Source organism: Pithys albifrons, chromosome 12 (genome assembly GCF_047495875.1).
Source record: "Pithys albifrons albifrons isolate INPA30051 chromosome 12, PitAlb_v1, whole genome shotgun sequence".
NCBI classification, from domain to species: domain Eukaryota; kingdom Metazoa; phylum Chordata; class Aves; order Passeriformes; family Thamnophilidae; genus Pithys; species Pithys albifrons.
Genome location: NC_092469.1, coordinates 20754254 through 20782204, shown reverse-complemented (window position 1 = coordinate 20782204; position 27951 = coordinate 20754254). Strand labels below are relative to the sequence as shown.

At 59.8% G+C, this 27951-nt stretch overlaps 1 protein-coding gene across 4 annotated transcripts; it reads left to right on the top strand.

Annotated features, from left to right (window-relative positions):
* CBFA2T3 (CBFA2/RUNX1 partner transcriptional co-repressor 3) lies at window positions 1–27767 on the top strand. Of its 4 annotated transcripts, none has more exons than XM_071567535.1 (12): window positions 1–332; window positions 17889–18034; window positions 19425–19502; window positions 20492–20733; window positions 21073–21162; window positions 22583–22764; window positions 22879–23135; window positions 23246–23331; window positions 23565–23760; window positions 23876–23944; window positions 24143–24333; window positions 25032–27767. In XM_071567535.1, exons 2-12 carry the CDS (start codon window positions 17914–17916, stop codon window positions 25329–25331), a joined length of 1812 nt encoding a protein of 603 aa, XP_071423636.1. In that variant the 5' UTR covers window positions 1–332; window positions 17889–17913; the 3' UTR covers window positions 25332–27767. The 4 variants fall into 4 exon arrangements, with proteins under 4 accessions (XP_071423636.1, XP_071423638.1, XP_071423635.1 ...); XM_071567534.1 differs by lacking the exon at window positions 1–332 and adding an exon at window positions 8289–8735; XM_071567536.1 differs by lacking the exon at window positions 1–332 and adding an exon at window positions 9877–10528.
* The last annotated feature ends 184 nt before the right edge of the window (window positions 27768–27951 follow it).

The window sequence follows — 27951 nt, the reverse complement described above, 5'->3', positions numbered from 1 at the left end:
CTGCCCGGCCACCCCCACCCGCCGCATTATCACTGCCCGGCAGCTGTTCACCTTCCCCTCGCCATGGGACACGGCTCTGCTGCCACCACGGCCCTGGCTGTCACATGAACGGCCCTGGTGGCCGGGTGGGCACCGAGTGGGCAGGACACCCCACACCCCGACAGTGCTCAGCATCCCCATCCTCGGCACGGCTCCTGCACTGACACGTGGGACCAGCCCGGCTGCACCAGCCCCTGTGGAGCTCACGGTGCTGGGGTGCTGACACCCAACCCCTTGGGACCCCCAGACCGGACAGCCACCCCTCCTGGGCCAGGGCACACGGACTGACCAAGGTAAGAGAGACAGCGGTGGGAGGAAGGTGGCAGTGCCATGTGCCACACTGGGGCACTGGTGACTCACCCCAGTACCAAATGCAGCCTTGGGCAGGCAGGTGCTCCCTGAGGGTGGCACATGGCTGGTGCCCTTCAGTGCATACCCACGTGGACCAGCCAGTGGGAATGGGGAGCAGGGCATGGCCAGCCCCATGGCTTATTGGCACTGGGACCCATTCCACAGCTAACCTTTCCATTACAAGTGATCAGCCCCGAGAGTGTTTTATTTACAGCATTTCAGTCCTCTGTTTACTGGGTGGTTTTGCTCATTCTGGGGTCAGCAGTTCACATCTGACCCTACAGGTTCTCCAGGTGCTGCTGATCATTTGCATTGCAGACACTCCACAGGGATGGAACATCCCACTTTCCTGGGCTGGAGCATCCCCAGGGCACTGATGCCAAGGGGCTTAGGCAGCTCTGGGGGACCCAGAGAGCTCTGTTGGGCTATGCCTGGAGCGGACAGGAAAGCAGAGCCATCTGAGTCACCAGCATGAACAATGCTGGCCCTCTGCCTCGCTTCCCCTCACACATCCCGATCCCCACCAGCACCACGCTCCAGCCACAGCCCCCTGCCCACTCCTGGCACCCACCCGTAGGTTGGTGACATGGTGAGGACAGGCACAAGGGCAGCGTTTGGGGCACACCGTGGGTACAACACGAGTTGTGCTGGTTCCCTGTGGGTGGGAGCTGCCCTGGGCTCCCTGTCCCCAAACCTGCAGCAAGGTTGGGCACATCCCAGGCACGGGGCAGCCGCCGATAAGGCGCCGGGACAAGGCTCGGCGGGCACCGTGGTCCGGAAGGCTGCAGCCAGGGAGCCGTGCAGATTGCTGCGGGCTCGCCAGGCTGCCCGTTAGGCTCTTGGCAGGAGGAGTGTTTGTTTTGTTGGCTGAATATCTCTGCAAACTTCCTGATTTCCTTGCGGCCGGTGAGGCAGCGATAGGGCTGGCGAGGCCGTTGCTGGCCCCGCGCTCCGGCTTCGGTGCAGAGCTGTTATCTCTGAGGCACAGCGGGCAGGGAAGAGGTGGAGAAAGGGAAATGAAATACAACAGAGGTGGCACATTTTTGCTCTTGATAACAAGCCCTGCTTTTAGCCTGGGAACTTGGAAACGATGCAGGTGGCCAGAGACAGCCACAATGTCCCCTGCTGCTGTGGTGCATCTGGACCTTGTAACAAATCCCAGACCTCACCCGGAGCAAGGCCGTGGCTCCCCGTGGCATGGCCTGGCATGGCAGAGATTGGCACTGACCTCCACATGGCCAGAGCCCCACACTGGGGCATTTTGGCCTTGGTGGGATTCTGAAAGCAGCCCCAGGGCTTGGGTGTCCATCGTTCCAGGGGGAAGGCAGGCTGCATGCACGCCTGTTAGCTCCCATTGATTTTTGCAGGGATGCAAGGTGTGGGAAGTGCAATGCCAGCTAATTAAATTCCCATGGTTATTAAAGAGCCCTGTGCAGGCAGTTGCAGTCTGTGGGATGGGGAGGGCTGGCAAGCTGCTGGTCCCCAAGGTTCAGAGGGGAGAAGGGGAATGTGAACCTACTGTGAACCCCAGGGCAGCTCAGGGAATTTTGCTCAGCATCTCCCACAGAATTCCCGCTGGCCAGGGGTGAGGCTGGCAGAATTCACCATTGTTGCTGCTTCCATGGGGATGCCAACAACATCTCCATACACCCCAACTCCCCGAGACAGGGCAGCACGTGGCCATCTCTGCTTTCCAATTGAAACACTTCTCAGACTCTCCATGGCAAAGAAAAGCTGGAAGCTTTGCCCCTGCAGCCCCCAAACCTTAAAGCATCCAGGGGAGCGATGCTGTTTCCCAAAGCCTGCCATTGTTTAAGCCAAGCTGGTGATTTTTCAGAGCCAGCGGAACAGGGTGAGCAGGATGATAAGCAGTAGGGGCTGGTTTCCCTTTGAATGCCACAAAGCAGGAACGAATCTGTCAGCAAGGAAAACAGGATTTTTACTTTTTTTTTTTCTTTTAATGGAAGATGCATTTTTTTCTCTTTTATATGGAAGTCATAAGAAATCCACAAAGCCACTGGATCTGCTTCCCAGCGGCCACAACTGATGAGACTTCTCCTTCCAGTCCTTGTCTGAGGAAGCGAGGGGCTGGGGTGGCTGCAGGGTGGGTGACCCAGGTCTGGGACCCGCAGGTGTGGTCACAGAGGGAAGCCAGGCACAAACGAAGCCCCTTTCCTTGGAAAGGCCGGTGCACGGCACTTCCTGCCGAGCAGATGTCCCGGGGCGGATGCAGCTGGGGCGGGCGATAGCCGGCAGCGGGCGAGCCTCTTCCTCGGCCACTGGCTCCCCACCAGCCCCTTATCTCCCTGCTGCATTCCCTGATGAATTAACGTGCAGGAAAATCCAGCATCGGTGCTCCTGCTGCAAGCAAAATGCCAAGGGAAGAGCACCAGGGGCTGTAGTCTGGCTGCTGGTGCTCACTCCAGGGTGGATTTAGGCATTGAGATTCAAGCCACCACATCTGTACTCACAGCCAGGGGGATGGGACCATCCATGGCCACACCAACCCTTCCCAGCCCAGCAGCTCCCTGACCCTGCAGGGATGCTCCAAGCAAATTGGTTCCAATGGAAATTGGGGACCCCACAGTAACACAGGGATTTGCATCGCTGTGGCTGCTCGTGAGCACCCGGACACACATTGTCCCCAAGCTCTGCCAGACAGGCAGCACTGCCAAGGCCTCCTCTGGTGTGGGCTCAGAGAGGCACCCAGGGATGTTCTGCTCCCTGTGAGGGAGAGGATAGACACTGAGAAACCCAGACGGACAGACAGACTCACTGGGGGTGACACAGGAAACCTGTGGCACGCCAGGGCTGAGCGCCGGCACGGCTCAGTGCCTTCGCCTCCAGACATCCTCCTGTGAGAGCAGGCAGAGGCAGGACCCTCGGCATGGCATAGCAGAGGGGCTGTGGGTGCCTCAGGTGGAGGCAGGACCCCCAGCACGGTGCTGTGGAGAGGGACAGGGGATGAGTCACCAGCGTGGCGAGGGGGAAGGTGTGATAAACCAACACTGTGGGCTTTTTTAAAAAGCCTGAGGCTTGCAAAGAGGGGATGCAACCAGAATAGCAATCAGCTCATACCAGCACGCCGGGAAGCAACAGGGCTGAGGGAGAGCTTTGGGAGAACCAGGAGAAAGGGGACAGTGCACTGCCAGTGGAAGGCAGGTGGGAGGCTCAGCTAGAGTGGTGGGGCAGGACTGATGGCTGGGCACCCACAAGGTGTGCAAAGGGACATCAACACTGTGGTGGCTGCAAAGATGTGAGTGGGGCACAGGTTTGGGGATGTTTCGGTGACAGCATGAGCCCAGCACCCACAGGGCTGACCCCCACCCACGTGCACAGCCCCGATAGCGGGCAGGGGTCATGTGCAGGGGCAGATACTGGGCCCGGATGGCGCATGGTGGTGACCACTTCCTGCGAGGTTTTGTTGCCAGTTGCCCTCATCTGCCCTCAGCGAGCACCTTATCTCCTGGCATGCACTAAGCCAAGCCCTCAGGGTTCCCCTTCTCTCCCAGGCTGTGCCTTGGGGTGCCCCTTTCCCTGGGGCAGGCCCTTGGCACTCCCCAAACACTCCATGCAGCCCCTTCTGCACACACCCAGCAGGGATGGAAGACGTCACCCAGCACTGTGAGCAGAAGTGATGGGTGACAGTGACACCCTCCCACGGGACTGGGACACCCGTGGGGTGGGCAGGGAGTGATGGGCACCGGGCAGGATACACGGCAGTGGAAGATGCCAGCTCCTCAAAACAAAGGGATCATGGATCACCACAACGTGTGTGGTTAATCCCTGCACCGGGCGGTTGCTCGCTGTGCCATCAATCAAGCACCAGCGTGACAGACACGCCGAGTCACGACAGGAGTTTCCACCCTCTCCGCGGGGTGGGAACGCGGTGGGGCCCCATCCTGCCCAGGCTCCAGATTTGCAGGGGCAAGGATTGCCAGGCTCCGCGTTGGGGTGGATCCAGCAGCTATCGGGCTCTGGCAGGCGCTTATCTCCTGGCCAGCCGTTAATTTCCCACCGCAGCCGAGCGGAGCCACCGGCTCTGTCGGTGCTGGGCTGGTCCCATCTCCTGCCTCCCATGTACTGGGAAGCTGGGCAATGGGGGGATGTTTTCCCACCAGCGCTGACCTCAGGGAGCTTGGGAATGGAGGGATGCTTTTCCACCGGCACTGACTCCAAGGAGCTGAGGGATGGGGGGATGTTTCCCCCTAGAGATGCCAGACCTCTCTCCGTTCCCACCCATGGGATCCAGGCCCGCGGCGGATGTGTGACCACGGAGCACTTGGCAGCTCCCGGCCCGGGCTGGGCAGGGAGTGGGTTTGGGGCACGAAGGGGTTAACCCGGGGAAGTTTGCTCACTCTCGGCAATGATTTAAACCAGACAGAAAGGTTCTGTCATCCATCACGCTAACAGCCAGATCATTGTGTTTTAAAGTGTCTGTAATTGCAGCAATACAGAGACCGGGAGAAAGATAAAGGCTGGGAAGATGCAAATGCCGAGAGGAAGCACCAGCCCCCTACACCCAGCAGGGAGAGACCTGGGGACAGCCCTGGGGACAGCCCTGGCGACAGCCGCGGGGGAAGGGACGTGGCCCAGGAGTCCTCCTGCATGGTGATGGCACAGTGTGGGCGATGAGTTGTCTTTGATGTAGTGGGAGCACCCACAAAACAGCATAAGGAAACCTATCGAGGGACAGGAAAGGACAGGGAAGGTTCTGAGTAGGTGCTGGACTCCAAATATCACCTAAAAATTACAGTTATCTCCCTTGTTATCCCTTGATTAACACCAAGTGGCATTTCTCTCCCCTTCTCTCCATCAGGATTCGGTGATCTCAGAGACAGGGTATGAGGGAGGGAGGGTGGGATCCCCCCCGAGGCGTGGCAGGAGGTGACCATGGCCATGGCCAGGGGTGCTCAGGCTTTGTCCCAGTGCCCCAGGCCACGTGCAAACCCGCTGGCAGGGAATTATTAACATTCAGCCGAAAGGCGCTGAATAAAGCGAGCGAACACAAATGTTTATTTTCACAGTCGTGAATTATGACTTCAATAGACCAAAATTACAGGCTGCGTGCATGGAATGGGAACGCAGCAGCCCCTGCCACCCAAACGCTGCCGGGGGGCTGCAGTGGCTCTGTCCCACCCCTGCTGTCCCCTGGGGCTTACGGTGCCACCTGCCCATCCTGCCGGTGCGTGGGCAGCTTGTGGGCTCCTGGGGCAAGTGGTGCCAGGGCAGCGGATGTTTGATGGCATCCTGCAGCTACACCCCGAGTTAACCAGGAGGTGGAGGGGTGGTGGTTTTCCCAGCAGGTCCCTGTGATGTGCCCATGGCAGGCTGTTGGCAGGTGGGTTTGGCCACCACTGGGTTTGTGGCACGACACCAACTGGGCATTCACAGGAGGGTTTTGTGATGTATTCAATGGTTTGCACTTGAGTGTGTGACACAGGTGGCTCGGCTGAGAGTGGCACTGTCATGGGCACTGCTCTCCCAGTGAGTGGCCAGATCCTGGAGGAGGCCTGTGCTGGTATCCCAGAACTCTGGGGCTCTGCCTCAGGACCACTCTCAGGCTTGCTGGGGGTCTGCAACGCCTCAACCCGTGCAGTGGTGGGGTCTGCACCAGGCAGCACGTGTCCAAATGCACGTGTCCCCATGCACATGTGGTGCTGGTATTTGCATGTGCCAGCCAGTGCCACCCATGCAAAGCCAGGGGTGTGGTGAGGCGAGTGTGCAGCTGTGTGGGAGCAGAATTTCCTCCAGTGTTCCTGGGCCTGTGCTGGTGGGGATGTGCCAGTGGGGCCACGACACTCACCTGCATGAGGCTCCTGGGGAAAGAGGGCAGCAGGAGCTTAGAGAACCCCAGGCCCCATGGGCATCCTTCTAGGAATGAGAGATGAAAGGCTGGAGCTGGAGGTTGGAATGGCTGAGACTGGGGTGGAGGGGTTGGACTGGGGTTCTGAAGCACCTCCTTCTGCAACCCTATCTGTGGGGTGATGTGGGGGGAACTTGGCTGTGCAGTGACCATGCAGTGGTCATTTTGTGGCCACGTGGTGGTCACACAGAGGCCATACGATGGTAATTTACTGGCCATGCAATGCTCACTCAGTGGCCACACAGTGACCATTTACTGGCCACGCAATGGTCACAGAGAGGCCAGGCAGTAGCTGTGCAGTGGCCATGCCAGGGCCATGCAGTGCCCCCGCAGTGCCCACACAGTGTCTGTGCTATGCCCTGGCTGTACAGTGGCCACGCAGCTCTTTGTGCCACCCGACACCCCGGCAGTGGTTGTGCAGCAGCCCTGCCCAGGGGATTCACCACCTGGCAGAGCTGCCGTGGCCCCAGTCCCTGGGAAGCGGGTGAGGATGAGTAATCCAACAGGCACAGGGGCGGCAGAGGCTCGGCAGTCACAGGGGGAAGCAGCTGCCAAGCACAGGAGTTACACACTGAGGCAGGGCTGTGGCTGGCAGGGAAATTTGCAGGAAATTCACAGGGAAATTTGTGGGGCTGGTGGTGTTCCCAGTGCATGGGCAAGCTACAACATCCTAGTAGGAATTGTGGAGGGAAGGGAAAATTTTAATGCTCCACGTGGGGCGTGTGGGAAGGACATGCCAGGCAGCCAGATGTGTGCACCGTTGCCCTGCACCACTGTGGGAGGGTCCCACTGGCATTCCCACCATGCAGCTGCCCTTTGGAGCCCTGCTGAGGTCAAGTAGGGTGGGAGGCACACCAAGGCCAGGCTGGATGGGCATGTGGGATGTTGAGGGCTGTGCCTGTGGGGCTTGTGGCTGCACGTGTGGTTGCTCCAACTGCAACCCCAGCCCTTGGGCCTCTGGAGAGGGAAGCTGAGCAACCACAGCTCCAGCCCAGCCCCCTGCAGCCCCCCAAGCACTTGACTGTTCCCACGGCCCCAGACAAGTCCTGGCCTATCCCCTTGCAGTCCCTTCACCTTCCTTGAAACAATTTCCAGCCCCTTGCAGCACTCCAAAACATATGTTGCTCCCCCATGCAGCCCCTCAGCTGCCAGCTTTGAAACCCTCAGTCTTCAGCACTCCCAAACACTTGTGAACTCCAAAGCTTTTGTAAACCCCAACACCCTGAAGTCCCCAAGCCCCACACACCCCCTGCATGGCTCTCCAGTCCCCGTGCTGTCACCAGGCCCCATGCACCCCCCAAGCTCTGGGCAGCCCCATGTCCTCATGCAGACCCCTGGTGTCATACAGCTCTGTGATTCCATGCAGCCCCCTGGTGTTGTGCAGACCCTCAGTACTGTGCAGACTCCCTTGGTGTCCCCCCACAGCCCCCTGATGCTGCCCAGCCCCGTGTCCCTGTCTATCCCATCCCAGTATCCCTATCCATCACATTCCAGCGTTCCTGTCCATCCCATTCTGTGTCCCCTTCCACTCCACCTTGGTCCTCCCTCCACGTCCATCACATTCTGGTGTCCCTGTACATCCTATCCCGGTGTCCCCCAAGCTGTGCATCCCATCCTTGTATCCCCATCCAACCCATGGCAGTGTTCTCTCTGCGTCCATCCCATCCCGGTATACCTGTCCATCCCATGGGGCTGTTCCCTCCCCGTCCCTCACATCCCAGTATCCCAGTCCATATGCCCTCGGAACCCCCCTCCCCGTCCATCCCATCCCGGTATCCCCGTCCATCTCCTCCCGGTGACCCTCCCCGTCCATCCCGTCCCGGTATCCCCGTCCCTCCTGTCCCGGTGCCCCCTCCCCGTCTCTCCCGTCCCGGTGCCCCCTCCCCGTCTCTCCCGTCCCGGTATCCCCGTCCCTCCCGTCCCGGTACCCCCTCCCCGTCCCGGGGGTCCCGCTCCGGCGGCGGCGGCGGCGGTGTGGCGCCCCCTGGCGGGCGCGGCGCGGCGCCGTCTAAGGCAGCGTCGCGGGCGGGCCCCGCTCACTCCGGGCCGGGCGGGCGGCGGCGGCGGCAGCGGCGGCAGCGGCGGCGCGGCGGGGGCCCGGCCGGGCTGGGAGCGCGGCCGCGGGCACCCCACGGCCGCGACGCGGCGCCGGGAGGATGCGCCGCCGGGCAGCGCGCAGGGGGTGAAGCGGCCCCGCGGATTTCCCGGCTCCTCCGCCTCCCCCGCTTCTCCGGTGCCCCCCCTCCGGGGGGAGGGGAAGCGCCCCGACCGCCGGAGCTGGCGGCCTCCGGCGGCCCCGGGCGCGGCGAGCGGCGGCGGGCAGGTGCCGGGAGCAGCCGCCGCCGCGGGGCCGCGCTCCGCCAGCCCCGGCCTTAAGCGGGGCCGGGGCCGCCGCCGCCCGGGGCCGCTGCCGGCGCTGCCCGCTCCTGCCGGCCCCTGCCTCGGGGCTTACCTCACCCCTCCGCCACACCTCAGGCCGGTAAGTGCCGTCCGCCGACGGGAACGGGGACGGGGAGGCTCCCGGTGCCTGCGGGGGCTATCGGGGAAGAGGCGCTGGGGATGTTACCCGTGGTCGGGGGATGCTCCCGGTGCACAGGGAAATCGGAGGCTCCCGGTGCCCTGGAAGGCTCTTGGGGAGGAGGAGCTGGGAATGCTCCCGGTGTTCGGGTGATGCTCTCCGTGTGCAGGAGTCGCGGAGACTCCCGGTGCCCGGGGGATGCTTCTGTTATGCAGGAGTTCGAGATGCTCGCGGTGTCGGGGAAGCTGCCGCTGTGCAGGGGCAGTAAGAGGCTCCCGGTGTCGGGGAAGCTGCCGCTGTACAGGGCAGTAAGAGGCTCCCGGTGTCGGGGAAGCTGCCGCTGTACAGGGCAGTAAGAGGTTCCGGATGCCCGAGAGAGTCTCCTGGTATCGGAGACGCTGCCGGTGCTCGGGGAAGCTCCGCGGTGGTGGAGCGGAGCCGGGCGAGCGGGGACACAACCAGGGCAATCGGGCAACGGAGCGGCGGAGGCAGAACGGGAACCTACCCGTGTCTGCCGCCCCCGTGGGCCCCTCTCCCACTCGGCGCGCTCCCGCGGGGGCGGAGGGTGCGGACCCCTCTCCCCTGCGCTCCCGGGGCTCTCCCTGCGCTCCCCTTCCCATCTCTGGCAGTCGCTTCCCGAGCGCCGGGGCGGCCCGGCATGCCCGGGGACCCACGCGAGTTTGTACCCACCCCCCCCCCGCAAACCCCTCCTGGTCGTCACTCCCGACTAATACCCGGCGGGAAAACTCGTTGTCATCCCTCGCATCCCTCCTCGCCGGCCAACCCGCCAGCTCCGGATCCTTCTCCGCCCGCAGTGGATTTAGAGATGGAGCCGCGTTTGGTGGCGAGGAGGAGCTGACCCACTCGGGAGAGTTTGCGGGAGGAATCCCAGGGCTGGTTTGAGAAGTTCCAGCTGCGGCAGCGTCGTTCTGTGTTTACGTGCGAGGAGGACACGGGTCCGTGGTGGGGACACCGGTCCGTGGTGGGGACACACACAGTGTCCTCGCGTGTGCCGGGGATGTTTTTGTTTTGGATTTGGATTTGAGAAGGAAGGCTGGCTCGGGAGCCTCCAGCGCTGCCGTTCATCACCGCTCGGCTCTTGCTTTCCCTTTGGAATCACGTTAAGATGGGCAGCCTGCTCCGGGAGCCTGGCTTTGCCACGGGAACGCCGCCGGCGTAGCGATGGAGCGGGGCTGGCCCCTCGCTCCTCCGGGGCTCCTCCGTGACGCTGAGCAGGAGCACAACCAGCTCTCCCCGTCATTCCCTCGCCGCTGGATGGTGCCTTCGGATACTGCAGAGCCTTTCTCTAGTTAAACACACCTTTTCTTGGAATTCTTTTTCTTCCCTCTATTAGCCAAGAAAAACTTTGCAACTTTCCTTTGCTGTCGGAGAGGAGCCGCTGCTGGGTTTCATTTTGCTTTTTTAATTGGAGGTCACGTGCGCGTTGACAGTGTCTTTGAATCCAAGCGATGGTCTCGTCTCCAGCTTAGGAAGAGCTTTTGAGCTCTTCCCTCTGTTGTTTTCTCTCTGTTCAGGAACAAAGAGATTTTTTGCCTTTAATTAAAAGGAATATTAATTCCCTGCTCCTTTGTCGAGCGACTTGAAGACACTCTGCAAACATCCATCTGCTCGGCACCGCGGCGGGGTGAGCTCTGCTATGGTACAGGGCATGGAGAGCCGGGAGAGCCATCCCGAAATCCCACGGCAAACGTGGAGCAGCAGCAGGGGAGGATGCTGACAGCCACGGTCCTCGGGTGAGGAGCCCCACGGGCTGAGCTGCCACCTGGGGTGGGCTCTTGGATCCGGAGAGGTGTGTGAGGCAAGTCCCTGCACTGAGTGTCTCCTCACAGGGAGAAATTCCGTGGCTGGGGAGGCGAGCAGAGGTGAACTTGGCTGTGCCAAGGGGGTCATTCCTGCTGGCTGCTTCCCGTGCCAGCAGGTAAGGGTCTACCCAGTGACAGCCAGATGTTGGGTGTGTTACGTTTGAAAAGTGTGGGTGCTTGTAGGGAGGACAAGCCATGCTGTGATGGGGGAGAGGCTGTTCTCCCATGGCACTGGGTGCCTGATTTGGGCAGTGGTGAGGCCTCCTGTGGGTGCAGGATTTGCCTCTGACATTGGCAACTTCCAAGGTGCAGGATAGAAAAATACTCCGGTGCACATTGTGCCGGGGAGGGCTCTGGCAGGTCCTGCAGGGGGAATTTGTGGCTGGAAGGTCTTTGCTGACGTTCCCTGTGTCCCTTCCCAGCTTTCTGCTCTGAGCCATGGATGTTTGCATGTGTGGGAAACCCCAGGCAGGGGTCCAGCTTTGCCGTGGAAATGGGGTCTCTGCTCTGCTGTCTTAAATCCCTGGCACAGTCTGGAGGCAGTTCGGCTCTGCCCCCAGCTCTGTGATGTTCCCTGACCTGCAGCCACCTGGGGAAAGGGCCTGGGCTGCTGTGGGACTCCTGGGGAGGAGAGGGACCCCGTATACATTATGTCTCTAAGTGGGGGTCAGTTGATTGCCAGTGAGTCAGCCAGGGAGTGCAGGGCTGCCAGGAAGTGCAGGGCTGCCAGGGAATGCTGGCACAGGGACAGGAACTGGGTCCCTCTTGGGGGCACCCACCAGCCCTGATGCTACTTCTGCCCCCAGCCAGACCAGCATAGCCTCAGTGAGCACAAGGTTGGGGCAGATCAGGGCCTGATGCTGCAAATGGGGCTGTCCAGGTGCTGGGAGGCACTGGGGGCAACCCATGGGTTAAGATGGGCTTAAATGTTGCTGTTGGGGTTGAGGGGATGCAGTTGGATGCTGCAGGTTGGATGCTGCAGCCCTGATCTGTGCTGCCCAAGCTGGATCTCACATGGGAGATGGATTTACCTGCCCAGCAGGATGGGGACAACAGGGAGTTGTCAAGCTGGGACAAATCCTTGCCAACCACGGGCAAGAACAGGCTGGTGACGGAGGACACCACCCTGCCTGGCACTGCTGGCCTTAGTGCCTTTGACCAGTTTGGGGTTATTTTTAGATTTCCTGAAGCTGTTTTCTGCCGTCCCTCCCCAGGGGGAACTCCACCTTGACAAGCCCACAGCTTTCCTTCAGAAGATGCTGACCAATGTTTCCAGAAAACATCCAAGGGATTTCCTGTTTATTTTGCAAAATTCTCATTAATATTTTTTCCTGTGTTCTTTGATTCAATCTCACATGGGCGAAATCGCCTTGAAATGGAGCCTGTGCTTCAAAAATAGACAAAGAGTCGGTGAGGCAGCAGCCTGGAGGCTGTGGGAGTGCATGGCTGGATCCGGCACCCCCCCGGAGCTGATACCATCCTGGCGCCCGTGGGGCCGGATCCGGCGCGGGGTCCCCGGGGAGCCGGCGGCGTCTCGGCGTTCCCACGCTGCAGGGAGCTCCCCACCAGCACTGCTGCATGGAGGGAGATGATTCCCTTCTCCAGCCACTCTCTGCCCCCCGCATGCCTTGAGTCCCCTGCATGTGCCACTTGTCCCCGCTACAGCTGCCAGGGCCACCTTTGGGCATGAGCATCCCTGCAAACATCCCAGATTATGGAGTTTTAGCCAAAACCTCTCCCTGTCCTCAAAGAGCACCTGGTGCTGCAATGGGGGCACCAGGTGGATTCTGGGGTGCCCCTTTGGCAGTGTGTTGGTGGATGGGTGGATGGTGCAGTTGGGGTGGTTTGCAGCCCAGACATGGGTGTTACCTGCGTGTGGGCAGCTCTGGTGGGGTCAGTCCCTGTGCCACCCACATGTCTCCAGGTGTGCCGGGCTGGCCACGGCACTCTGTTTACTCCTGGTGTTTAGCAAGTATATTTAATTTCCAGGAGTGTAAGGCAGCTGGAGAGCAGCAGGGTGTGTCTGTGCCCACCTCCCTGTGCCGCCCTGAGAGCTGCTGGTGGGACGAATCCAATAATGGCAGCGGGCACAACACTGCAGCAGTGTTTGTAGCAGATGTTGTGCCCCAGCTGGGTGTTGTTGGCCATCCTCTGCTCCTCCAGCACCAGCAGGACAGGGGGACCCCCCAGACTGACCCTGTGCATGGGGGGACCCCGTTGCCATCCCATCTCCACGCCAGCAGCCACGTCGCCGCCAGCCGCTGTTGACTCACAGGCTCCGCCGTCGAGTCCCGGGCTCAGCCCGAGATGCTTTTCCAGGCAAGGCTGAAATGCACAAAATGTTCGACTTGTAAAATATGTAGCGTGAGAAAATAGCCTTTTCTGCTCTCCTCCTCCTGCCGCCGCTCCCCTGCCCCATCTGCTCGCTTGGAAAGCTTCCCACAGCCGGGGGGGCCCGCGTCGCCCGGGGTCGCTGGGCAGGGATGGCACCCACCCTGTGCTGCCGTGCCCACGCCAAGAGGTCACCCCTCCGTACCTGGAGGGCTCCTGGGGCAGCATGGGCACCTCAAGGATGTCATTGATCCATGAGGATGTTGCCCACATTAAGCCTCCTCCATCTGCCTGCCCTCCTGGTGTGCTCCAGCATCCCAAAATTTCTCTCCTATGAGACATGTTTGGGGACTGGCACTGGGAATGCCAGCTGGGCTGTGCATGTCCTGGCATGGGGGGAGGGCTGGGGTTTCCAAGCCTCTCAGGAAGGTCCTGGGAAATCCCCCGTCAGGTGCCCTGGCAGCACCAGGAGGAGCTGCCACGCCAGAGCTGGCCACGAGCCACAGTTTTCACCAGCCACCTTAATCCATCATTATCTGGGCACATTTCGGATCCTTGCCAAGAGCAAGGTGGGAAGGGGGGTGTAAGCATGCTTTCCTTATTCCCCTGCCATCCTTTTTGCTGCCTGTGTGTAATTAACAGAGTAATTAAAAACAGGATGAGTTAATTGGTATTCATTTATGTGGCAGATGTTTTTAATTGAGATACGAAACAATTTACCTGTTTACATAAACAATAGCAAATGACGGCTTGTAAAACAGAGAGGGCGCTTTTCTTTTTGGCTTTTTTGTTGTTGTTTCGAGGAAAATCAAACCCATCCCATCCCCCCCCCGGCCACGCCAGCTCAGGGAGAGCGAGAGCTGCTGGCACTGCCTCGGTGGCACTGAGCCAGCTGGTTTGGGTCCCTGCGTGGCTGGTTTTGGCTTGAGAAACAGGATTTTTGGGCTTGGGCTGTGTGGGGAGCCTGGCTGTGGGTGCTGATGTCCCATGTGGAGCTGTCACTGCCAGGAGGTGAAAGGGGACCAGAAATCATAGCTCCTGTTGGGAGTTGATGTCCTGGAGCCAAGGGAGAGTGTTGCCTGTGGTGCCTCCCCGGGCAGCACTGACATTCCTGGGATGCAGGTGCAGGCAGCGTGGCTGGTGGCTGCTCAGAAAGCAAAGCAAACTGGGGTGTATCTGAGCATGGGGAAACCTGCTTTACCCTGGAACTGGGTGGACCAGTGGCATGGGACATGTCCCAGGATGCCCGTGGGAAAGGCGAGGATGGCCACCCAGAGCTGGTTGGATCTGTGTTCATTTACAAGTTGTGCAGAGTTAATTAATTGGATTTACTTTTAAAAGATTTCATTTGTACTGGTGGGTGCTGGGGCGTGGATCACTCCCTGCCAGCCCTCCCGAAAATGAGCATGTGGGACTCTGTGGTGATGGGTGGGCAGCAACCATCCAGCATCATTATAGGATCATGGAATGGTTTGGGTTGGAAGGGATCTTAAAGCTCATTTCGTTCCACCCTCTGCCATGGGCAGGGACACCTTCCACCAGCCCAGGTTGCTCCAAGCCCCATCCAACCTGGCCTTGGACACTTCAGGGATGGGGCAGCCAGGCCCTCATCCCCCTCACAGGGAAGGATTTCTCCCCTATATCTATCCAAACCAAGCTACCCTCTGACAGCATCCCACAGCCACTCTCCTGCTCTCTCCCCCTCCATGTGCAACTGGAGACGAGCCACCTCCAAGGTGGCTGTTGTCACCTGCCTGCGTTGTCACCACGGCCCCAAGGAGGGGATCAGGAGGGAGAGGGGATGCCCTGAGCTCGCACCAGCTCTGCACGTGGCCGGTGCTGCTGCCTGGCCCCAGCACTACCCGCTGTCTAACCTGCTCCAGCTGGGACAGCTCGGTCCCTGCTGTCCTCTCGGGGAGTTGTTCTTGGCTCCGGTGGCTGCGGCAGCTGAGGAGCAGGAATGCTTCCCTGCCTTTGTTTCAGAGGCAGCCTGGCTTGGGGAGATGTCGCCTCCAGCATCTGGATTTCATTTGTGGCCATTTGGAGAGCATGAAGGATGCTGGGCGCTGAATTCCCTTTAACCCCTTCCTCACCCGGGAAGCTTCGCCTGGTCTGGGAGGGCTGCAAAGAGACAGAGATTTCCAATGGCCACATCCAGGGCAGTTCCCTGGCTGCTCCATCCCTGGGGAGTGGAGAGCAGAGCAACCAGCCTGGGTGCTCCACAGTCAGTGGGCTCACCCTGGGTTGGCACATCCCATGTTCTGCCTGGGAACGACAGAACTCTGGGCTGGGAAGGACAAAACTCCGGGCTGGGACATGACCTGTGGTGGGATGGGCTCCCTGGGGCTGTGGGAAATAGCAGATGCCAGACTGGGATGGCTGCCAGTCCCATCCCTCAGGCACTGCTCCTGTCCCTCAGGCTCTAGGCTGCAGGATGCCATGTGTTGTGCCCTCTGGAATGCTTGGCTGTGTGTTGGTGCCCACCAGCTGTGTGACAGTGTCACCCAGCAGGGACCCTGCCTGGGCTAGTGTGGGGGTTACACCCTGCAGTGGGACAAATGGGGGGCTCGGGGTCACCCAGGGGTGTGTGGGGGTCCGGCATCCGCTGGCCCCGGGAGGCAGGGTGGGAACACCCGCTCCCGCCAGCCGAGGAGAAAATACTAATCCTTTTATTTTTATATTATTACTTATTCATCTGGGCTGCACAGACCTAATGGAAACCAGATGGAGGAAAACAGACACGGCCCCGAGTGCCTGGGACAAATTACCCCAAAGAGAGAAAAAAATAGAGGGAAAAAAAATTCCAGCGGAGTTTGAGTCGTGTTGGGGAATTGCTGTTTGGAGGTGATGATGGGAATCTGCATTTTGCCCCCCAAAACTTCCTTGCTCACATGGAGCTCATCCCATCCTGCAAAGGACCTGGGTTGATGGCATGGCCGTGGTTGGGTCCTGTGAGCATTCCAGGCTCTTTGACCCATTGGATTCGGGACCATTCCTGTGTCTGTGCAGCCCTGTTTGGGTTGCAGACAACTCAGGGAAAATTTATAACTTAGAGAAAAGAAAGGAAAACACAAGAAAAAGCAGAACCAGGCCCCGTTGCCCTGAGTGCTTGCTGAGCTTCATGGAAACTTTCCTCTTGATGGGAGGCTGTGGAAAAGCTGTATTGGTGCCAGAATGAGTGTATCCATGTTTTGCCCTCAATGTGGGCGTGTGTATGGAATCAGGGCAGGCAAGGGGATGAGGGGCAGGGTGGGAACGCAGGCAGGGTGGGAATGCAGGCAGGGATGAGATATAGGCATGGATGGAGATGCAGGCAGGGATGCTGCCAGGGATGTGACAGGAACAGCGATGCAGGCAAGGACTGTGTGGGATCAAGGTGCTGCAGCTGTGCAGATGCAGCCACCCAGTCAGGGTCACACTCTGTGCACACTCACAGCTCATCCATCCCCTGCCATCCGGGCTGGAACCTGTGCCACTGACTGACAGAGGAAGCCTGGAAGGTTGGAGAAGCTTTATCTAGAGAAGGGCATTGCCATGAAAAGGAAAGCAAAAGGTGTTTTTCCAAACAGACCATTTATTCTGGCAGGCCCTGTAAAGAAACTGATGTTCTAGCAGGAGGAATGCTGCATTGTCTTGGGGTTTCTCCTGTGGTTGGAGAGGGAGAGGGAGCCAGGCATGGGAAACTGGAGCACACACATCCAGCTGTTGGCAGGATTAAGGTGTGCTGTGGCTGGGGAGGGGTGTCTGTGGTGCTGGAGCCATCCAGAAGGATGCTGTGGCTCCATGACAGTGACCACCAGAGATTTTGGCTCTTACCACCACCACTCTCATCTCCTGGTCCTCCATGCGAGGCGCCGGCTGCGGCACAACCCCGATAGCATCTTGCTCGGGATGAGGCCCTGGTTTTATTTAGCCAGGACAATGTGCTCTTGCCGGGTTCAATTAATCTCCCCACAGTTGCCGTGGATTAAGGATGCATATTAGATTAGTGTTTATCAGCCGTGCCAGGGCGCAGCAGGGACCCCGTGGCCGGGGGGTGGCGTGGCGGCCACTTCCATCTTTGGCTGGAGCCGACGGCCCTCGGGCGCGGTGACAGATCACCACAGCTGCCAGCACTTGTGGCCACCCGTCACCAACCGGCACGGCACCGCGGGGCCGAAACCTTGCACTGGGGCCACGCCAGCCGGAGGGGACAGTGCTGGCATGATGCCCCCGGGGATGCCACTGCTGGGTGTTATTTGGGGTTGGAAGCACAGGGAGGTGGGAGGGAGGCAGCGATGCCAGTGGAGAACCTGGCGGGTGATGGCAGGGAGCCCCACATTACCTGGATTGTGGGATCTGGTGTCTCACAGGGCCCCTCAGGGCTGTGAGAGGACAGTCACTAGTGGGTCGATGTCATGGTGTGTGGGTTGTGCCATCGCTGCTGCCACTGAGCACAGGTCACAACGATGCCAGGATCCCTGACTGGGATTATGGCAGCCAGGGATGGTCAGCTAGGAATTCCCGAAGCGTGGAGAGTGCTGTGATGTGACAGTGATGGCTTTGCAGGGACACGCACAGGGCTGAGGGTGCTGTGATGTGACAGTGATGGCTTTGCAGGGACACCCACAGGGCTGAGGGTGCTGTGATGTGACAGTGATGGCTTTGCAGGGACACACACAGGCTGTGCCCTGTGCTTGGGGCAGAGCTGGTGCCCTGACCTGTCCCTACCACCCTGCATCCCTGCACAGGACACTGTCCCCACCACTTTGCAGATCACAAGAGGTCAGTCACCATCCCCACTGTGCTGCTGGCTCACAGGACACCAGGCACTGTCCCTGTTGCCTGAGCTCTGCCATCCTGGGGGCAGAGATGCCCAGGCCAGCTCGAAGTCCTTGAGTGTCCTCTCTGCCCCTGTTTGCAGGGAATGATGGCCCTGCCTGACACACCCCACTTACCACCTCGTTCCCTCTCTCTGCAGATAACGTGGAGACGTGGCCGCCACCATGCCCGACTCGCCGGCTGACGTGAAGACGCAGTCCAGGTCCACACCGCCCGCCATGCCCCCGCCGCCACCCGCCGTCACCCAGGGAGCCACACGCCACCCCTCCTTCACGCCAAGCACCAGTGAGTATGGGCTGGGGACGGGGTGACAGACTGGGAGGCTGCCCAGCCCCTCTCACCTCCACGTCACACGCTGCACCCGGGACCAGCAGCGTCCTCAGTGCCTGGCATGGTGCTGGCCGTGATGTGGGGTGGCATCACGTGTCTTTGTGCTGGAGAAGGTCCTTGGTCTGCACTCCCCAAACCACGGCTCATGTGTGTGCCTATGGGGAGCACTGTAGCGCTGCCCATGACCAGCAGTGCCCTGCAAGGTGTTTGGGGACAGGGATGTTCTGGTGTCCCGCTGTGAGGTCACTAAATGCTTGCACAGAACATCTTGTGGCTGAAGGATGCTGCGGGTTGGGGGAGTCCCTGCAGATTGGAGCTGGCCCCATTGCAACTCCCAGGCATGTGGGGACCTGCTTGCCCATCTGTGTGGCACCCAGTGGTGGTGGGGCAGTGTCATGGCCAGCCGTGGTGGCAGGGACCTCTGTGCCCAGCCCAGGCTGTGGCGTGGTGGCTTCAGGGGACTCCAGGTTGGAGTCTCAGTCTCTGTAGTTGGACTGGGGGAGCCCCAGCGTGGTGGCTGCCCCAGTGGCACGAGGACTCACTGCACACCCTCAGGGATCGGTCCCTGTGCTGGTGTCACTGTCCTGGCACATGGATGGATGATGCACATGCCAGGCAGGATCCAGACAGGCAGAGGATGAGGCTGGTCCCCCGGCAGGAGAGTCAGTGGCCATTGCCAGCGGCTGCTCCGGATATGCCGGGACGTATCCCGGGCACGTGCATGTGCAAGGGTTTTGCTTGTAGCTGCTTCTTACTTAGAAATGCCCCAATAGGGAGGAAAACACCCTGAAACAGCCCCCAAGATGCAGCCCCCTGACACCTGTGGCCCCCCAGCACTGCTCCTGGACAGACTCTAGAAATCAGCTCGTGCTCGGCTGCGCTCGGAGGGGTTTTGGTTTTCAATCCCAGCCCTGTGGCAGATGTGGCAGCCCAGGTCTGGCTGGGTCTGGCACACAGGGCCAGGGGTGCAGGCAGGTCTCTGTTGGGGATTGGCATGGAGCAGTATTCAGGACACACGACCAGGCATGCAGGCAGCCTCTCTGCCACACCTTGGCATGGAGCACCACGGCATTTCGGTTGTTCTTGGCCTTGGGGGACCTCATTTGGTCCCCAGAATGTGGGGACTGTGTCAGGCAGCTGAGCATCCATCCCCTGAACCCTCCTTGAGGCTTCAGTGTGATGTAGGGACCTGGGTCTTTTGCAGGTTCAGGTGGCTTTACCCAGGGCATACATGCCCACACCATGCCCACACCGTGCCCACCATGAGGGGCATTTCGTGCAGGACCCCTGGCCGAGAGCTGCCCCCTCTGCTCTCTCATCATAGCGTGTTTTATTTTGCTTGCAGATCGAGACGCTGGCCCTCCGACGTTTCTGCCTCGCGGCCGTTTTCATGGTTGCTTGAAATGGTCAATGGTCTGTCTTTGTAAGTAAAATGAAACACCCGCTCTCATGAGAGACCCGAGCGCAGCCACAGCCCCCCTGGCCAGCACAGGGTCCCACAGGGGGCACGGTGCCATCGCAGGGGGCTTGGGCAGGGGGTGCTCCCCACTGCCAGCCCCTCACCCTGCCCTGGTGGGTCACGGGGATGGGAACCCCAACCCCATCCCAGCCCAGGGACATGTGTGGTGTCCAACTTAGTAACGCACCTGTCGTGGGAATAAAAGCAGTTGTGGCCGCTGGGTTATTTTTGGCACCTCTTTAGCGGGCGGCGGGCGCTGCCCGGCCGGAGAGTGAGCGGGAGCCCCCCAGAGCAGGCAGGGCTGGTGGGCAGCACAGCACCCCAAGGTTAGTGCCATCCTGGGTGCCTGGTGTGTGCGGGGAGAGGGGTGTGCATGCCGGGGGCCGTGGGGCACCGTGCTTGGGAGAAGGGGTGACAAGTGTTGTCACCTTCTCTGGCTGTGGAAAGGTTTCTGTGCTCACGTGGGTCTGTCATGCTGCTGGTTGGCACCCCAGAATGTCCCGTCTGGGTCACCTGGCATGGGCTGTTCCAGGCAGCTCCTATTCTTTCTGCCTGGGCAGTGGGGACAGAGGTGCCATCGTGCCACAAGCCAGGCTGGGCTCTGTGGGAAATGGCTCGTGGATTCTCCCTGGGAATGCTGAGCAGCTCCCAGAGGGGCAGGATGGAGTCTCTTCTCTTGGCTGCCTTGATTGTTGAGGAGCTGGATCAGGCTCTTACCATGCTGGTGGATGCACTGCATCCCTTTCCTCCCTCCTTCTGTCCTTCCCTCCTCCCTTCTCTTCAGCCCCACAGCACTGGAGACCAGTCCGGGATGCAGCAGCATCCCAAAGCCTCCCAGAGGGTGCCAACCCCATGTGACCCAGCAGGATGCTCCTGTCCTTCCCTCCCAGCTTTGTCCCCACAGTACCAGGGCAAAACCACCCTCTCTGACCCCCCATTCTCTCTCTCCCCAGTGATGAATGGGAGCAGCCACTCACCGACCACCATCAATGGGGCTCCGTCCACCCCCAACGGGTTCAGCAACGGGCCGGCCACCTCCTCCAGCGCCTCCCTGTCCACCCACCAGCTCCCACCAGCCTGTGGTGCTCGGCAGCTCTCCAAGCTCAAGCGTTTCCTCACCACCCTCCAGCAGTTTGGCAACGACATCTCCCCCGAGATCGGGGAGCGGGTGCGCACCCTCGTCCTGGGGCTCGTGGTACGTCCGCCGGCTCAGCCACGGGGGCCCCCGTCTTCCAGGGATCCTGTGTTTTCCTTTTGGGATGGAGATGCTGCTAAAAGGAAAAGAGGGGCGTGGAGTGACCTAAATGCTGGAAAAACAGAGGTTGTTTTCCTGGCACCTCCTGGGTTCTGCACAGCATGGTGCAGGGTTGGGTCCTGGCTGCTGGCATTGCCAGCATGGTTTTTATCCTTGAGTGCGGTTTTCCCATGAGCGTGGCAGAGGAGCAGGAATGGGGAGAAACAGCCAAGCATCCCCCAGGGGTGGGGGGCAGTTGGGGACTGTTCCAGGGGTGCTGAGCCCGGGCTGTCCCCACAGAACTCCACACTCACCATTGAGGAGTTTCACGCAAAGCTCCAAGAGGCCACCAACTTCCCGCTGCGACCCTTCGTCATCCCCTTCCTCAAGGTGGGTGCCCCAGCCTGGATATGGGGGGATTCATGGCAGCATTCCAGTACAGGGGATTTGGGGGTGGCTTTGGGGTCAGGGCTGGCAGCTGCCTGTGGGGCTGCCCGTGTCCCCTTGGGCACTCTGCCAGCTGCACATGTGGAGTCACACAGGGCCAGGGCTGGTTGCAATAAACCAGGGGTTGGTCCAGCTGGTTGCCATTTGAAATTCATTAAAAATCCCCTTTTTTTTTATTTGGCTTTTAATTTTGTGCTGACTCTGCACTGTCACCCTGCTCCAGAGGGGTTCACCAAGCACTGGTACGCCTGGCAGCACTGGTGATGTCGGCAGATGTTCGAGCCCAGCATTGCCTGCCCCTCATTAGCAAAGAAATAATTAAAAAGTGCAAAAACAGCCCCTTTTCCACCTCTGCATCTCAGTCCTCTTGGAGCAGAGGTCCATGGAGCTGAGGTCCGTTCTCACCACAGGAATCTGTTGCAGACCTGCCAGAGTAGTTTGCTCCAGGCTGAGTCAAGGGGACAGCAGAGCCCCATCACCCTCCTGCCCAGTTTGCAGGGGTTTGGGGATCTGTGAGAGCAGAGAATGGTGCACCCCCGGGTCCTGGTGGGCACTGGTGGCCCTGTGGCTCCAGGCGGGCTGGGAGCCAGCCCGCTGTCCCGCTGCCAAGAGCACGGCGGCTGCCCTGGCACCCCGCTCCCAGCTGTTCCCACCACCCGTTCCAGATGTTTCTCATTATCCTAACTGCAACCAGCCGGGCTCGGCGTGCTTCCCAGACTTGCTGTTTTTGTGGGATTGCTCCCCCCTGCAGCCAGGGAAGGCAAGGGGAGGAGAGGGAGGGTCCAGCCCTGCTCACTGCAGCTCCGGCTCGGGCGCTAACGCGTCCCACAGATGGGATTTGGTTGCGGATCAGCTGCCTAAGGAGAAATCCAGGGCTGGCAGCCAGAGCACTGGGCAAAAGGGGTCTCTGCTGCTTAATTCCTGCTGCTCCACGTGTTCCTGGGGCTGCAGTGGTGAGGAGGACACAGCGGGTGAGTGGGAGGGGAGTTCACAACTGATCCTGGCCCCACGTGCGTGAGAGACAGGCTGGGGGCTCCCAGAAGTGCAGGCCCCAGGGTGGCTGAGATGGCTGACCTGATCCAGGGGATGATGCTCTGCAGCCTCTGCCAGGATGCAGGAGGACTCTGTCGAAGCTGTGCCATGCCAGCATGTTTCCAAACCCTGTGGGGTGCTACATGTGTGTCCCCTAAAAGCCCAACTGGTCCCTGGGCATCCCAAGGCTGTCCCCTGGGGGAGGTGGGCAGGACCCCAAAGGGAAGGCAGCTGCCTGCCCTGCACCTGTTCCCTGCAACAGGCTGGGGGCACAGCCAGGCTGCATCAGGGGGCTTTGGGGCTGTGCACTGGATTGTCACCCTCCTCACAGGCCAACCTGCCGCTGCTGCAGCGGGAGCTGCTGCACTGTGCCCGCATGGCCAAGCAGACCCCGGCCCAGTACCTGGCCCAGCATGAGCAGCTGCTGCTGGACGCCAACGCCTCCTCTCCCATCGACTCCTCTGAGCTGCTCCTGGAGGTGGGCGAGAGCGGCAAGAGGAGGACGCCAGACAGGTGCAAACCGGGGCATTGTGGGGGATTGTTCAGGGACACATCCTTGAAAAGGGGAGGTTGGTCCCCTGAGGTGGCAGATGCCCAGTGGGGACCAACCTCCTCTCTTCTGCCCAGGACCAAAGAGAACGGTTTGGACCGAGACCCCCTGCACCCCGAGCACCTCAGCAAGCGGCCGTGCACCATGAGCCCGGCGCAGCGCTACAGCCCCAGCAACGGGCTGAGCCACCCCCCGAACGGGCTGGGCCACCCCCCTGCCGCGCCCCCCCTGCCCCAGCACTACCGCCTGGAGGACATGGCCATGGCACACCATTACCGCGACGCCTACCGGCACCCCGACCCCCGCGAGCTCCGTGAGCGCCAGCGACCCGCCGGTGAGCCGGGGCATCTCCCCATGCACTGAGGGGTGAACAGGGGGCTGGCACCCCCCTGAAGGCAGAGGGATGCTGCAGGGGGTGACCCCTGCCCTGCTCTTGCCTTGCAGCCATGCACGGGACACGGCAGGAGGAGGTGATCGACCACCGGCTCACTGACCGCGAGTGGGCGGAGGAGTGGAAACACCTCAACAATGTACGTAGTGCCCTCCTCTCCATCCCATGTGTGTGTGCCTCCACTTTGCCCTCCATCCTCACGGTGTCCCCTCCAGGGCTTTTCTCCTGAGCATTCTCTGCTCCCCGCAGCCACCGCTCTGGCGCTGGCACAGCCTGGCATAGCCCAAATCTCCCCACCCAGCGCCAGGCACTGCAGCCCCCCAGCTGCTTGCAGCAGAGCCCCCCCTCCCAACCCTGCTATTGCCCCCCCAGCTGCTGAACTGCATCATGGACATGGTGGAGAAGACGCGGCGGTCGCTGACGGTGCTGCGGCGGTGCCAGGAGGCCGATCGTGAGGAGCTCAACCACTGGATCCGGCGCTACAGCGATGCCGAGGACATGAAGAAAGGCAGCCCCCCCTCTGCACGCCCCCACAACAGCTCCTCTGCCCCCGAAGCACCCCAGTTAGGTATTGCCCTCCAGGGCCATGGGCCCCGTGCCGTTCTCCCGGGGGTCCGGCACTGCCAGCTGGGGGGTTCCAGGAGGATGGCATCTCCTAACGAACCCCCCCATCCCCTTTGCAGATGCTCACCGGGAATTCACGCCGCGGCCCCTCTCCGGGTACATGCCAGAGGAGATCTGGAGGAAGGCTGGTGAGTGTGAGGTGGGCACCAGCACCCATCGGTGTGCTGAGCTGTCAGGGTCTCTGCCCTAGTGCCCCACGTTGGTGCAGCTGCAGCACTGGAGGAGTTTGGGATGGGTTTGCGGGGACAGGGGATGCTGCTGCCAAGGGGGCTGCGTGGAGCTGGGGCACAGGCACACCCCGACCACGCTTGCCTGGTGCCTTCCAGAAGAAGCCGTGAACGAGGTGAAGCGCCAGGCCATGTCCGAGCTGCAGAAGGCCGTGTCGGACGCCGAGCGGAAAGCCCACGAGCTGATCACGACAGAGCGTGCCAAGATGGAGCGTGCCCTGGCCGAGGCCAAGCGCCAGGCGTCTGAGGATGCCCTGACCGTCATCAATCAGCAGGAGGACTCAAGCGAGGTGGGGCATGAGGGGACAGGGTGACAGACTGGTGGCAGCGCTGGCATGTGGGACTTGCCCCTCTTGCAATTGAGTTGCAGCGTCCGCGTGTGAGCGTGGGAATGGGGGGCTGCGGCAACACTGTGGGGTGAGAAGGGGAGGGGAGTTCTTGCGCCAGGATGGGGATAAGGGTGTGGTCCATGATGGGGTCCTGGATGAGGTTGCATGACCCATGGTAGGGGTGCATGGCCCTGGATGATGTGCACAGTCTGGGATGTGGGTGCATGATCCATGCTGGGGTGCATGGTCTGGGATGCAGATGAATAGTCTGGGATGGTTTTTGGTCTGGGATGGGGGGATTTGGTCCAGGTTAGGGCAGCACAGTGTGGGATGGGAATGCATGGTCCAGAATAGGGATTCATGGTCCTGGATGGGGATGCCTGGTCTGGGATGTGATTGCATGGACTGGGATGGATGAGTATAGTCCAGGATGGGAGGGCATAATCTGGGATGGAATTGCATGGGCTGGGATGCAAGTGCATGATCTGGGATGGGGATGCACAGTCCAGGATATTGTACGTCATCCAGGATAGGGGTGCCTGGTCTGGGATGGGAGTGGCTGGTCTGGGGTGATGGAATGCCTGGTCCAGGGTGAGGGTGCACAGTCTGTGTCGGGTGTGCAGGCCCAGGAGCTGAGGTTTGGTTCCCCCTCCCCGCAGAGCTGCTGGAACTGTGGGCGCAAGGCGAGCGAGACTTGCAGCGGCTGCAACACGGCGCGGTACTGCGGCTCCTTCTGCCAGCACAAGGATTGGGAGAAGCACCACCACGTCTGTGGGCAGACTTTGCAGGGGCTGCCGGGTCCCACCGCCCCCTCCGCAGGCGTGGGGCTGCCCCCCGGCCCGGGCCAGCCCGATGGAGTGCCCACCATGGCCAGCAGCCCCAGCGAGGCGGGGTCGGTGGCCGCGTCCCGTGCCGGCACTCCGGCCACGCCGGCCCCGCTGGACAGCGCGTCCCGCTGAGCCCCCGGACAGCCCCGCTCTGCAAGAGCCACGGACTGCACTCGGTGCAACTTCCTCAGCTACCTGACTCGTGTGACCTCCGAAACGACCTCTCTAGCTCTCACAAATAATCCTCACGGATCCTCAAACTGGGCTTTAAGTGGAGTTAAGGCAAATACCGGTCTCTGTTCTCTCTTCAGTCTTTGTTTTGGCCTTTTTTTGGTTGGTTTTCTATCGGTTGGGGGATTGTGGTTTGGGATTTTTTGGGGGTTTTTGTGTTTTTTTTTTCCTTTTTTGCTTTCTGGATGAGGGATTTGGCTGCAGCCTCACCACACAGTGGTGGGAGACACCACCCGATCCCATCCCACATCGACTCTGCCAAGGGGCTCACTTGGAGGAGGAAAGAACCTTCTTTTCTTCATCTCTCTTCCTTTTTTTTTCTTTTTACCTTTTTTTTGTAAAAAAATAAAGAAAATAAAAAAGAAAACGTCGGACTCTTTGGCTTTAAGTAAGAAATTGTAAAAAAGGAAAAAAAAAAGAAAAAAAACAGAAAGGAAAATCCAAAAACCAGACGACGCGTGACGGACGCTCACCTGTAACTACCTTGCTAGCTAGCCAAGAACAGACCAGACTCACCTCTGCTCCAAAGGAAATCCAAAACCAAGGAAGATCCAAACGTCTCTCCACTGCCAAAGTTCGTTTCGTTCTGTTGTCGCTTCCTTCCCCTCCCCACAAGGATGGATGGACATGCCCCTGTGGCTTTAAAGAGTTTCTATTGAAATAAAGCAAAAAAAAAAAAGGTGTTTTTTAAATAAACAGCCCTCAAGGTGTGGGAGGGGGAGATGGGGCTGAGAACTGCCCGGGTGGGCACAGCCAGAGCTGGCACGTCTCTACCTCTGCCCGCCGCCGCCCTGGAAAAGGACAATAAAAATGGGAATAAAAAAAGGAGGATTAAAAAGGAATTAAAAAAGAGATTAAAAGACAGATTTTAGTTTTCTCCCTCCCCAAAGCCGTCGGGGGCCACCCACAGCTGGACCCCCCATCCCTTCACTGCCAGGCTGCTCCCACACCCCACGCTGGATTTGTTTCACAAGGATTGTTAAGAGGAAAAGGGAAAAAGGAAAAGGCAAAGGAACGCCGCCTCCTTCCTGCCCGAGGAGGCAGCCAAGGACCATATCGATTGTTTTGGGATCCTTGTCTCGCTGGAGCAGCGCAGAGGACGGGAGTGCAATACGGAAAGTCCGGCGGCTCCGAGCAGAGGCAGCAGTGCTGTGTGCTAATGTGAATGTAAATAGTGTTCTGCAGAGGTCCAAAAAATGAATAATAATAATGATAGTGATAATAATAAGAGACTTTTGCCAAATAAAGGATGAGGAGAAGGCGAGGAGGCTGTGGCGCTGGCCAGAGCGAGCCAGAGGCCTGGGATCGAGAGGAGCTGTAGTTTTTCCGCATTTGCAAAACCCATCCTGTGTGTTTTCCATAGGGGAGGAAGAGGAGGGAAGGGCTTGGGGCTGAGTTCTTTGTGTTGCCAGTCACCCAGGGCCAGGCCACTGCAGAGCTTTGTGTATGGGACACCCTAAGGTGGTATCACTGGTTCTGTGCCACCAGCACTGAGCCCTGCTGGGGGTTTCTGTGCACCCCGAGACCTTGGTGCATCTCCTGGGAGGGTTCTGTGCCACCCCAAGGTCTTGTGGTGTCACCTTGGATGAGTTCTGTGCACCCAAAGGTCTTGGTGCATCTCCCCAAGGGGATTCTCTGCACCCCAGTGTCTCAGTGCATCCCCAAAGGGATTTCTGTGCACCCCAAGATCTTGTTGCATCACTTTGAATGAGTTTTGTGCACTCCAAGACCTTGGTACATCCCATGGGAGGGTTTTGTGAACCCCAAGGTCTTGGTCCATCCCTCCAGGGGTTCCTCTGCATCCCAAGACCTTGGTGCATCCCCTTGAGGGAGTTTCTCTGCTCCCCAACACCTTGGTGCATCTCTCCAAGGGGGTTCTGTGCACCCCAAGGTCTTGACACATCCTCTGGGGGGTTTCTGTGAACCCTGAGACCTCGGGGCACCCCTTGGGTGGTTTCTGTGCACCCCAACACTGGGAGCTTTGCCAGTCGCCCCTCCAGTGACTGTTCACTTTATTTATGGTGTGACATATGTAATATTGTCTATTTTTCTTACGTTTCCTGAGAAGAGGTAATATATAAGAGTATTGCAGATGCCCCTGCTCGCCCAGGTGTCCATCCCATCCCACTCCTGCCCTCTTCCCTGCGTGTCTCTGCTGGGGCTCTGCCTCTCTACCTCCACCTCACCGGGAAACTGCGGGCGAGAGCTCTTCCGCAGGGACTGCTCTCGTTTCCACTCCCTCCTGTTTTGCTTCTTTTTTTAATTTGTTGGGGGGGTTTGGGTGTTTTTTTTAATAAGAATAAAACTACCCTACAGAACCTTGCATTGAAACCAAAAGCCGAGGGAGGGCGGGTGGGGCGGCGTCAGCAGCGTCCAAACCAGAGCGACAGCTTTAAATGTGATATTCCCAAAAAACTCCGTGCTCCGGGGGGACGGTGCAGCTGCAAGGCTGGGGGGCTGCTGGGCAGAGCAGTGGCTGTTCCCTGGGGTTGTGCTCTACACTGGTGGTGTTGGGGTGTGT